At 36.1% G+C, this 13047-nt stretch overlaps 1 protein-coding gene across 1 annotated transcript; it reads left to right on the top strand.

The window, feature by feature from the left end:
• Positions 1–12151: 12151 nt before the first annotated feature.
• Positions 12152–12772, top strand: LOC113316004. Its single transcript, XM_026564238.1, has one exon. It carries the CDS (start codon positions 12152–12154, stop codon positions 12770–12772), a length of 621 nt encoding a protein of 206 aa, XP_026420023.1.
• Positions 12773–13047: the final 275 nt, after the last annotated feature.

Genomic DNA, 13047 nt, shown 5'->3' with positions numbered 1-13047 from the left:
GTTGTTGATCATAAACCTTAGATTTTGATGGATTTCAGTTTCCGATCGTATACCAACACTTGTTAGTCGAAATCGGAGACTAGAAAGAAAAACTTCTATTGAGGCATCTCGTAAAAATCCTTGAGAAGTTTTAAACAAGATATCTCTAGATTTATTCTAATTGTTTTTTTGTAGATTTATTAGGGTTTTCTTAACTTGGAAATTGATCTTTGGAATCACCCAAGTTCACTTACGAAAATCAGGTTTACGAACTCCTTGTGTGTACGTATACTGATTGTAAGATAAAACCCTAATCTATGAGTTTGTTTTGATATTACTTTTACCTAGTAATTATTGTTATCAAAATAAACACAAGATTTCCAAAACCTTGATTCACATCTAAAGGGAAATCAAACCGGTGTTTTGTGTAAACAAAATATCGAATCGTATCAATGTGGGGTGTCTTGTAAAGAGAACTTTGGATTCTGCTAGAAGATTTGTGTGAAGAGTTCCTAATGAGAATCAGTATTCTGCTAGGAGTTCTACAAGTGCTGAAGAAGGTATTACATCTAGTCCGAATAGGTAGTAGGAAATTGGTGTAACATCTTATTGTTCAGTGTGTGTTTATTCTGGACTAGGTCCCGAGGTTTTTCTGCATTTTCGGTTTCCTCTTTAACAAAATTCTGGTGTCTGTGTTATTTCTTTTCCGCGTTATATTTTATTTGTATAATAGAAATATCACAGGTTGTACGTTAAGATCAATCAGTTTTTGTATCCGGCCTTAGGGTTGTTGAGTGAATTTATTGACACTTAAACATTGGTCTTTGGTACCGTTCAGGTTAATTCTCTTATATTCAATCGCGCTCGCAAATCCATATTTGTTGATTGCGTATTGAATCAAGAGATAGAGATATAAAACTCTTTGATATACTTTTCATAGATTGAGTCTAACTGTCTTGTTGATTCTCTTGAAAGTATATTGGAGTTTGTCTATTCAGATTGCCAAACAAAATATTGGGTGGTGTTGTTAGACCCCCGCTTTTTCAATTGGTATCAGAGCAGGCAAACACGCTAAGACCTCACAAGTCTGTGTTTGTAGCAATCTAATTCTATGGACAGAGTCGTTATCTCTATAGACGTACCACCATCCTTCAATGGCACAAACTACCTATGGTGGAAATTGCTATGCGAGCTTTTCTTCAAGCACGTGATTTTCAAACATGGGTATATATAGTTAATGGCTATGATGCTCCCGTTGTGGCAGTTGGAGATGTAAACGTGATAGGTGTCTAAAACGCCTTAATATTTATCTATTGTTTATGCTTTCTTTGCTAAGTTTTCTTGTAAATTATGTATCTTATGTTTGTTTTTGAGTATTTAGGTACTTTGAAGTCATTTGGAACAAAAGAAGAAGAAAAATGGCTTAAAAGTGCAAATGTTGTTGGAGGCGAAGTTATTTCTCATTATTTTCTTTTATTTCTTCATCTCTATCTGAAAAGAATGTCGGCTTTAGTGATGCAAACTATTGTCAGAAAAGCATGGCAGCTTTAGTGGAGGTGTTAGGACAGCTGAAAATAGTGACTGCAATGGACTTTGGGGGTTGGGTATAAATGAATTGCAGGAACTGAATTGAAATGGTTAATGGAGCAGCTGCATTGCAGGATTGAACTGCAATGGATGAATGTGGTTTGTTGGCTGAGTTGCAGCTGCAATAAGGCATTGGTGGTGGTTGCAGAAGACTTTGAGGAGAGTTATTGATGCTATTAATCACTGTGATTTGAATCTGAGATTGGCAGAGATCGAGTTTCGATAGACAGGAAATTGTAGGTGGTAATGGAATGGTGATGCTGAATCAATAATGTTTGTTGTGTTGATGGCGAGAATCAGTTAGGGAATTGGTGATATGGGTTTGCTTTGGTAATGAACTTGAGGCATGGCAGGGCTGAAGCTGATAGGGGTATGCTCAAGTTTGAGTTGAGACTTGAATGATGTGTGGATTCGCTTGAGATGTTGATTTCGGATATGGAGCTACAGATGTAGCTGCCAATGTTTGAGGCTTTGAGCTGAGAACTGGTGCACTGATGTTGTTGGTGGAGTTCTGTGTTGTTGCAGGAAGTAGCTTGAGATTGTGGGTTGAATGTTGTAGATGAATGATGCAATGGACTGGCTGTGATTAGAGTTGCAAGTGGAGAAGCTACAGAAGAGAAGAGATTGACCAACCATCATGGCTGTGACTGAAGCTATGAAGTGCAATCATTATGCAACACAAAGGTTCGGCATGTGCAAGATGGCTCAGGCTGTGCAACAGTTCTGGCCTAGAGACCAATCAGCCGAGTTAGATAGATTACTCGGTATTGACTCGGTGCTTGACCCGATTTCACTTAGTTGACCCGACCGAGCTGACCCGTTGACCGGTGACCGGGCGGACTTTGCCGGTCACCTGAGAAACTTCTCCGACCACTTTTCCGTCTAACTTCCGGCGGTGGACCCAATTTTCCGGCGACATAGTTTTGGGATAATTTCTACATGGGTTTTTCTAACATATGGGCTTGGTGGATTTTAATCTAATGGACTTTGAAGACTTGGACCTAATTTTGGAACAAGAGGAGCTATAAAGGAGAAATTTTTCTACAACTTAAGGGGGTCGTATTATTCTTGGATCTAAGGAGAGAGTCGCTTTTGTTTACGCTACTAGGGTTTGCTTTGCTTTCATCTTCTTTATTTGATTATTGATTATGATGAACTCCATAGCTATGAGTAGCTAAATCTTATATTATTGGTTAAGGATGTAGTCCTATATCTACAACTTATGCTTGATTAATGCATTAGTTTTCTCTCTTGATTATCATTCAAATCTCTACTGTTTTTAATAATCACATGATTGATGTATTGTGATAGGATTTAGGTGTTCGTCTAGTTAAGTGGCCAATTAATTGAACTTGCATCCTTATTCATAGCTATTTTAGGGTTTTTCATCGAGCGATAACCCCGAATGCAAGTAGCATGATATGATTACGGTTGTAGTGATACACTCTCGTTATCATATGTAGAGTTTGACCATTGTCCGAATTGTCATGAGAAATGTATGACAATTGCATTGATTAGCCTATTTCAAAAACTTAATGCACCTAGAAATTGAACTTAATTAGCGCAAGGCGTTAGGTTATTCTTTAGGTAGAATTCACATACGCAGCTCTAATGTGTGTGTTGATGAACTTAGGAAATTAATGGAATATTTTTCTCTCTTGATACTCTAGGATGTTGATGATGAAGAGATTAAATTGTAATTCTAATCATGTATGCAAGCACTCGTTTAAGATTGAAGATGAATTCCTTGACCAATATCTTTCTCTCATTGATTATTTCTCCAATTACTTTGATTTTGATTTACTTTTATTGCTTACATAAAAATCAGAAATTCCCCCAATTGGTTACTTTAGGAAATTGAATACATAATAACTACAATTGCCTCTCTGTGGAAACGAACTCTTTCTTATCATATACTTTAAGAAAGTGAAATTATTTTTGACACATACGACAGCGATCAAAACGTTCCCAAGAACATTGGTGAATACAGTCCTGCCGAGATACTTGCTGCAAAGCAAAATTCCGACGGTTTGAATGCCATCATACATGCCATTACCCCATATCTTCAGCACCACGTGACTACGTGCAATAAGTCTAAAGATGCTTGGGATATCTTAGAAACCGTATTCGAAGGGAATGTCGCAGAGTAAGAAGCAAGGCTTCAAAATCTAGCTTCTGATTGGGAAAACCTTCGCATGTCTGATGATGAAACCTTTGATGAGTTTAACCAAAGACTTTCTCAAATAGTTAACTCCTCATTTGTGTTAGGAAAAACTATTCCAGAGAAAGATATTGTGTGCAAAATTCTCAGATCTCTACCATCAAGATATGAGTCTAAGAAACATGCCATTGAAGAAGGAAACGATCTTTCGACACTCTCCAGAGATACTCTTGATGGAAATCTAAAGATCTTTGATAATGAACACGCAAGAAAAGAGGTGATTTCTCTTAAAGCTGCAAACAATTCTGAATCCTCCAAGGATAAATATGGTTCGCCAGATACTAAGGATGGTACTCCACGACAATTTAGAAAATTCTTGAGAGACATGAAAAAGATTTTTTTTAAAAGTGTGTCATCTCCTAAGGATGATGTCCAATGCTATAATTGTCGTGGTTTCGGGCAGTTGTCTTTAGTATGCCATAGCTGGAGCCGTAGACAATCGACATATGCAGCAGATTTTCCTACTCTTGATGATGGGCCTGAATATTATAATCCTCAAGAGCTCATAGGCGAGGTTGCATTAGCTTCTGGAAAAATTCTTTCGGATACTGATTCTGATTCTGATTCTGACGAAGAAGTGTTCCATGTTGATCCAGTTGCTAATAATCTTCTTAAAGAATGTCATCGGAAACTTTCGGAAGCTGATAGTACCATTTTCAGTGACAAAGTCAAATATGACAGACTTCGTAGTCGGAATAAAGACTTGCAAGACCAACTTGATTCTAGTGGTGCAAGAGATTATGTCAACGAAATACGAAAGCTTAAAGAAGAAATTGCCGAAGGTCGAGATCGGGAAATTACTCTTCAAGCAAAGCTATATAACTTGGAAAACATTGAGATGAACTTGTTATTTGATTCGGAACGAGAAGATCTCAAAGTTCAATGTGAATCATCCAAGAATGATCTAGTTATTGCGCTTGAGAAGGTCAAAAGTTTGGAAGAATAAAACTTTAGCTTAAAAGAGAGTTTGTCTAGAAATAGCAGCTCACATAAATTAACCTCGATATTGGGAGCATGTAGAATTCATCGTGATACACGAGAATTGGGCTATGAAGGAATAGACGCTCCTAGTATTTGCAAAGAGGTAAAATTTGTCGAAGCTAAATATTCTTCTCAACCAAAACCTTCCACGGTTGACAAAAGTAAAGTATCTCTACCAACTACGGATGGCGAAAAGAAAAAATCCTGCCAAGCTCCAAAGCAAGCACATACACATTCAGGTAATACTAAACATAACTTTTTCCATTATACTAAACATTGTTTTTATTGTGGAAAACCAGGTCACTTGCAAAGGAATTGCAGATTTCTTAAACGAGATAAAACCATATATGATTCTGTAGGATGACAAGATCTGATGTTTCAAACTGGAGAAAAACTGAGTCACATAATATCAGTTCTTTCAATATTCCCCCAAAGAAGCTTCACAATTATATTGGGGAGAAAAAGAAATACGTTTCTCCAAAAGCTGCTCAGAAATGGGTACCAAAGAAGACTAATAAAGCAACGAGTACTATTAAGAAGGATCTCCCAGACAAGAGTTGACAAGGGATAACATCTTAAAAAGGTATGGAACATTTATTGAAAGTTTCAAGGAAGTTTTTAAATTCCTAGAGTTCATGCATGATTTTGTTTCAAATACATGTGGTGAGCAAGATTTTCCTCACCTCAACACAACCTGATTGTGTTGAGAGTACATCCTCGCCAAGAAGCCCTAATAAATGCGGTGAGGATTGCAAAAGAATTGGGGCGCACATATTAAGTTGGGAAATTTCTGAATATGTGGAACAATTTATTATTTCGAGCTGAGTTTAACTCGCTTATATATTCCTCGAAAAATGTGTTGGTAAACTTTCGCTTCAATCAAGTTTATCTTCACCTAATGACGAAAGTCATAATGTTTTAATCACTTTGAAAATCACTTTGACGAGAAATAGTGTAACAACTATATAACATCCTCTAAGAATGTTTCAATGGTTGGAATGAGAGTTTAGGTCTATATAACCAATGATGGATATAAGCATTTTGTGGAAACACATATGTGCATAAGTCCTATTCCTTAATCTGAAGTTTGCGAACTTTGTTCATTGACGGAAATTCTCTTGCCAAGAATTTCTGCTAGGATTTTCCAAAAACTCGTTTGCGTGTTTAGTCGGCGAAATCAGTCCGTGAACCTAGTCCGCGAACTGGCGGAAGTCTCCTTGCCGAGATTTTCTGCTGAGTTTGGAAAACTTTGCTGGTTGCCTTAAGTCCGCGAACTTGTTTGTGAACTTGAGTGGGTTATGATCTAAAGATGTGCTCTGAACATGAAACTTAAATTATTAAGGAATGCAGTATGCAAACTGTGGCTATAAAGTTCATGAGCCGATTCAATCGAATCGAATCATCTTTGTTTCAATTGTGTCTTGTGTAGTTACATAAGATCTCATAGCAATTGAACAACTCTCTAACTAATTTGTATTGAAGTCAATTGAACTAGTTATGGTGAAGAAGAATATGGTTAGATACCACATGTATGAGTCTTAATTACCTAACTTGATTTGTGTTTGAAATGCTTAAATATAACAGGTTAGAAGCAATTATCAAAGCCATGGATGTTGGTTTTTATTGTTAAATAATCATTTTCATACTCTTATGGTAACCATTCTTGGTGTAAATCCTTATGGAAATGATTATTCTTCCTTCTAAGCATATCAATTCTTGTTCATACAAGTTTATATCTTAGAAAAGATGATCACAATATTTGATCTTCATGATTACGTATTGTGTATTATTACCATGAGATAGTTCTTTTGTTCAGTAACTTGATCTCATGAGAGACTTTCAATGATTGGTTCTCAGTTCCCATCTCCTTGTGGGTTTTCTAAAACCCAATTTATAAATCCTTATCTCTGGAGTAAGGTCGCTCTTGTAGTTCTTTCGGGAATGACATCAAATGGGGGAGAGTTCTTTTGAACTTGTGCTTAATGGTAATATCTTGCGGGGTGTCCGGTTGTGGAATTTCATAGGGGTTATCTTGTATCTTAAAACTCCTTGATGAATGCATTTAGCTTCGTCTTTATGATTGCATCTAAATTAAGTTGGTATGTATTTCTTCTTTTAGCTATGAAACGTCTCTTCTCGGAAATTTCATTAGGAACCCGTTCTTGTACCTTTGCCAATTTTATTGAAAAAAAGGGGGAGAATTAATGTGTAGTTCTACTACATATACATATGGTTTTCGGATCATTGTGTAAGGGGGAGTGGTTTCCATGTGAGATGGAGTATTGACTAAGGGGGAGTGATAATTTCACCGTAGTACTATTGTCAAAGTTGTGATACAATGAAACTTTGATGTTGTGTAATAATACTATGATGGATCTTCAACAAGTACAGGATGAACACTTGAAGAGTTGAAGAACCAAGGAAATCAAGATTGTCGTTTTTACTTTTAACAAGTACAAGCCATATGTAAAATGGTTTTGTCATTAAAATTGACAAAGGGGGAGATTGTTAGAGCACTGCTCGGTTGAACCCACTAGCGTAGGTATGTCAAGTTAGTTGTCAATTTTATTTTCCAAAATGCATTCTTTATTTAGCATAATAAAGATAGTTTCGGACTAGATTAGGTCTAAGAAGTTGAATCGAAGCTATCCTTAAAGGATGAAGATTGAAGATTGAAGACTACAAGAAGACATCAACAAGTACTTCATCAAAGGTATGTGATTGATTTCATTTGGATTCTTGTTATATTCCACCTTTCTAATCTATCAAGATATATATTCACTATATGGAACAATTCTGATGACGGTAAATGTACATTTATGTATATATACTTGAGGTTATTTGATTCATGACCTTGGAGACAATAACCTTTATCCTTTTAAAGAATCTCATGTTATAGTGAATGAGCTTATGAATCCAACGAGCCAAGAATCACTCAATTCCGAGTTATAACGATGAAGTTATGAGTGATTTATTAAAGTATCAATTATAAGTGTTGCTGTGATTGTTACAGTTCGTTAGTAGGTAACAATCCATGAGATGTTTGCAACAGTTCACGGATTTGGGCCCAATTACGTGACTAAAAGGCATTTTTGGTCAAGTTGGTGATGTTTCCTTATCTAGTAAAGTTAGTTATTATTCCAAACATCTTTGATTACCATATTAAAGTGTTTGTGATTCCTTCCTAATTTAATTTGTGATTTATTCACAAAAATACAATTTGCTAAATTAATTAGTTATCTAATTATGTTGGCAAGAGTTGTAGCTTATGAAAGACTCCCTTATTTAGTAGAGTCTTGAAAAAGGAAAATAGCTTTGCTTAGCTTCCAAGCTATTGCTCACTATAAATAAAGGGTTCGTGAGTTTACACAGTTTTCATCCCTTTGGAAAATTGGCGTAAGCTCCGCAGGTTGTTTTCCACGTCTTCCATTCTTCGTGAACGAGAGTGAGATAAAAGTCTTTGTATCAGGGATCACAAAGCCAAGTTGGATTTAATCTTCGTGATTGATCATACAACTTGTAATCTAGGTTTCTCACCTCTTGTCTATTCTAAGGTTTTCTCTTCTAATATAAAACCATTCAAGAGTTGTTGATCATAAACCCTAGGTTTTGATAGATTTCAGTTTCCGATCGTATATCAACACTTGTTAGTCAGAATCAGAGACTAGAAAGAAAAACTTCTATTGAGGCATCTCGTAAAAATCCTTGAGAAGTTTTAAACAAGATATCTCTAGATTTATTCTAGTTGTTCTTGTTGTAGATTTATTAGGGTTTTATTAACTTGGAAATTGTTCTTTGGAATCACCCAAGTTCACTTACGAAAATCAGGTTCACAGACTCCTTGTGTGTACGTATACTGACTGTAAGATAAAAGCCTAATCTATGAGTTTGTTTTGATATTACTTTTACCTAGTAATTGTTGTTATCAAAATAAACACAAGATTTCCAAAACCTTGATTCACATCTAAAGGGAAATCAAACCGGTGTTTTGTGCAAACAAAATATCGAATCGTATCAATCGTGTGGTGTGTCTTCTAAAGAGAACTTTGGGTTCTGCTAGAAGAGTTGTGTGAAGAGTTCCGAAAGAGAATCGGTATTCTGCTAGGAGTTCTACAAGTTCCGAAGAAGGTATTACATCTAGTCCGAATAGGTAGTAGGAAATTGGTGTAACATCTTATTGTTCAGTGTGTGTTTATTCTGGACTAGGTCCCGGGTTTTTCTGCATTTGCGGTTTCCTCGTTAACAAAATTTTGGTGTCTGTGTTATTTATTTTCCGCATTATATTTTATTTATATAATAGAAAATCACAGGTTGTACGTTAAGATCAATCAGTTCTTGTATCCGGCCTTAGGTTTGTTGATTGAATTGATTGACACTTGAACATTGGTCTTTGGTACCGTTCAAGCTAATCCTCTTATATTCAATCGGGCTCGCAAATCCCTATTTGCTGATTGCGGATTGAATCAAGAGATAGAGATATAAAACTCTTTGATATACTTTTCATAAATTGAGTCTAACTGTCTAGACCCCCGCTTGTCTATCCCTATTTGTTGTTTCTCTTGAAAGTATATTGGAGTTTGTCTATTCATATTGCCAAATGAAATATTGGGTGGTGTTGTTAGACCCCCGCTTTTTCAGTGTTTGCAACACCATAAAAGTGTACTTAAAACTTAAGAAAACATTAAAAGGAACTTGGAAACATAAAAGGGAACTTAACCACGACCCCTCTTCTTAGTTCCACGACCACCTCTTCTACCACCTTGGTCTTCATCTTCCGACGCATCATTACCGGGTTGGCCGGTAGCACCACCTCCACTTGTACCTTCACCAACTTGTCGAGACCTCTTAGTGGTAGGCCTTTGTGAGGGTTCCTCGGGTCCTTGTCCTTTGTTGATGATTACATCCCACTTGTTGTAGAGGTATTTTTGTTCTTCCACGGTCATTGGTGTTTTGCAACCAAGTTTGGGCTTCATTTTTTTCAACATCTCCCTACCCGCGGTAACCTATTTTTTCATTTGTCAACAACTTATAACCGTGAGGTTGAAGACATTTTTACCATAACTAATATATGAAAATAGTATAAAGTGAAGTCATTCTTACCATTATCTTGAAAGCGTTGACTACATCTTCGGAAGTAGACTTGTTGGTGATCTTGATTTCCTTCGCCTTCCCCTTATCAGCTACCTTTTGACTTTTCTTATTGATAATGAAGGGATGAGAAATTTGGTTATACCAATCCATATAGCCCGGATCCTCTTCACATGGATCATCAAGTAAAGGTGTTAACTTGGACGCATCTAATGTGTGATCGTCTAAGTTATTCCAAAACTCAAGGGTGGGATCAGGATCATACTTTGGTTCCCAAGATGAAGTGGTTCTTTTAGTTCCAGTACCACTCTTTGGTAACAACCTGAGTTTCTCATCAAAAAAAGGAACTTTTTGGATGCATCCTAATTGACGGAGTACTCGCCGAGGATCGTATATAACATAACCACCGTGATAAAACAATGGCCCATGATACATACCTACCGGCATATCCTCATCTTCAACAACTTCATATTCCTTCTCATATGGTTGAAAAACGACATCATCAACACCCATTAGGTCTAACGTCTCTCTCAAACTTGCCACCAACTTTTTTTTGTTCCTTTTCTTCGAGTCCTCGTATGCATACCATACTGCAATTGGCTCTGTATCAACATAATCGACATCCTTCTCAAACACTTTGGCCAAGTTCAAATTTGGCAAATGGTCATATATCCACACCTACATCCAAAGAACCACATTCAAAAATCAAAGGAATTGAAGTGATAAAAACAATTTTTACTTGGAAACATCAAAGTAAGAATAAAGTTTGCAAACTCAGAGAACTATTCGTCTTATATGAATCAAGTATTATAAGTCGAACCAAATAAATAATAATTTCGTCTTATACGATTTTATGGTTATAAGCCGAACCATACTCTGAACTCCCAAAAGTTACCTGGAGCAAAGTAAAGTTTCCTCCGATGTTTGTACTTGTCAACTTAGACGCGGTAGCAAGTTGGTCAAGCAGGTAAGCGAGCGTAGCCGTTCCCCAAGCATACTTGTTACAAGTTTCAAGATTATTTACCAATTGGAGATAATTAACATTTACCTTGTTTCCGATAAGGTCGGGAAAGATGTCTCTATTAGTCTCTATGTTGGTTTAGCAACAAAACATGATTTGTATTCCTTTAAACTGGATTAATACTAATCCTAACCAATGAGATTAAGGTTTGTTCATGTTAATCATAAATGTTTAAGAGTACATAATGATAAGTATCTCTTATACTATTTGGAATGGCATACTAGTTATAACAATGTTATGTGAGGCTGTTTTTCAACTGTTGATGAAAGGTTGAATGACACATGTCTTTCATAGCATGAGGTGGACTCCATTCTAGCTCTTGTTTATAAAGAAAAATTTTCCATCATCAATGAATAAGAGAAGATAGAATTGGAAGTATCTGCCTACAAGTTTTTCTTTCTACTGTTTTGCTAGATCTAAGGTATGCACTTATACTTCCTATCTATTTCATGTCAAGTGTTTTCAGTTGTAGAATATGTGATCCTAGAGCATGCATAGAACTACATATCAGCATAAGGTATTAAGAATGTTCACATAAAAATTGATTACAACTAATAAGGAATTGCAAAGCATGATTATAGGCTGATATTCTAACACTGGTATCAGAGCCTTAGGTATAATATATTCTACAGAACTTGATTTATAGATTATGGTGATAGTTACGAAATTTCAGCAATTCACATATTAGTTTAGATATGAATTCCTTAGTTTAAAATCATGTAAGATATGTGCTTGTTGTCACCATGTTACAAGGCTGATCTAAAGAATTATTTGAAGCTTTGTAGTAGTCTTGATGTAGCTTTTACCGTTGCTATGTGTCACCAAAGTGATACTTTGGGAGCTGATAAAAGCTGCATATTTTCGTTATGAAAGGACTATGTAAAATTGTTTTCAGATGTTGTTCGTATGATAATACCCAAAGGTTAATCATACTTGTCATATCTGTAATGGAACAGGGTAATATATTTATATATAGTAAATGATAGACTTTTACGACCCAAAGGTTCAAAAGATCCTTTGAGTACTATGTATAAGCTGATTAGCCTTGTTTTTATTAGACTTTGGTACATCATGAGTTTACCCAAAGGTGGAGTTGTGGTTGTATCGAGTCTGAAATCAGCATGTTGTTATCATTATGTTTAAGAATGTTTTATGTTTCAATGCATACATATCATTCATACGGAATACATGCATATTTCAGCTTCAATGAATCATATACAAGTTCAAGGTTATTTGGCTGGTATTGAGCCTCTTAATGGCACGAACTAATTCAAATGGAATCAAACCTTGATATAGTCCTTGACTACTTGGAATATGACATCGCTCTAAGAGAACCTAAACCAGAAATGCTTGTCGATACTTATACTAGAAATGAAAAGATAGATTTCCATAAATGGGAGAAGGAAAACAGAATGAGTATAATGATCATTCGAGGTGCAATTCCTGATGCCATTCGAGGTGGGATTCCAATAAAAGATACTGCTAAAGAGCTGATGGAAGTTATTCAGTCAAAATTTATGAGTTCAGTGAAGTCTATGATTGGTACTCATATGGGTCAGCCGACTTCAATGCGTTATAATGATGAAGGTAGTGTTCGAGATCACATCCTCGAAATGGAAGATCTGGTATACAAATTACGGGGTCTTGATATGAATCTAAATGATGATTTTCTAGTACAACTTGAAGTTAATTCACTCCCTAAGCAGTTCGAGACTTTCAAGGTCAACTATAACACTTGTGACAGAAATTGGAATGTAAATGAATTGATCGCTCATTGTGTGCAAGAAGAGGAAAGGCAGCGACGTGAAACTAAAGAGTATGCACATTTTACTACCGATGGTCCTAACAAGAAAGATTTCAAGAAATCTGAAAAGAATAAGAAACCACAAGAATAGAAAAAGGAAATACCAAATAATGAGCCAGAAGTTAACAAAGATGGTAAGAAGTTTCCATTTAAGTGTCATTTCTGTAAGAGGCAAGGACACATGAAGAAGGACTGTTTTAAGTACAAGAATTGGCTGAAAAAGAAACAACAAGGTACTGATTTTCATATGATGTGCTTTGAAATTAATCTTGCTAGTGCTCCTTTGAATACTTGGTGGTTAGACACCGCAGCAACCATTCATGTTGCTAATTCCTTGCAGGCGTTCACAAGCCAGAGGAATCTAAG

The sequence above is a fragment of the Papaver somniferum genome, chromosome 10, assembly GCF_003573695.1.
Source record: "Papaver somniferum cultivar HN1 chromosome 10, ASM357369v1, whole genome shotgun sequence".
Classification (NCBI taxonomy): Eukaryota; Viridiplantae; Streptophyta; class Magnoliopsida; order Ranunculales; family Papaveraceae; genus Papaver; species Papaver somniferum.
Note: the sequence above shows the minus strand (reverse complement) of the source record. Positions and strands in the feature narration are given on the sequence as shown.

What these genes read in the sequence shown, in the direction of transcription:
- LOC113316004 (XM_026564238.1), top strand. Translation starts at nt 12,152, where the DNA reads ATGGAATCAAACCTTGATATAGTCCTTGACTACTTGGAATATGACATC.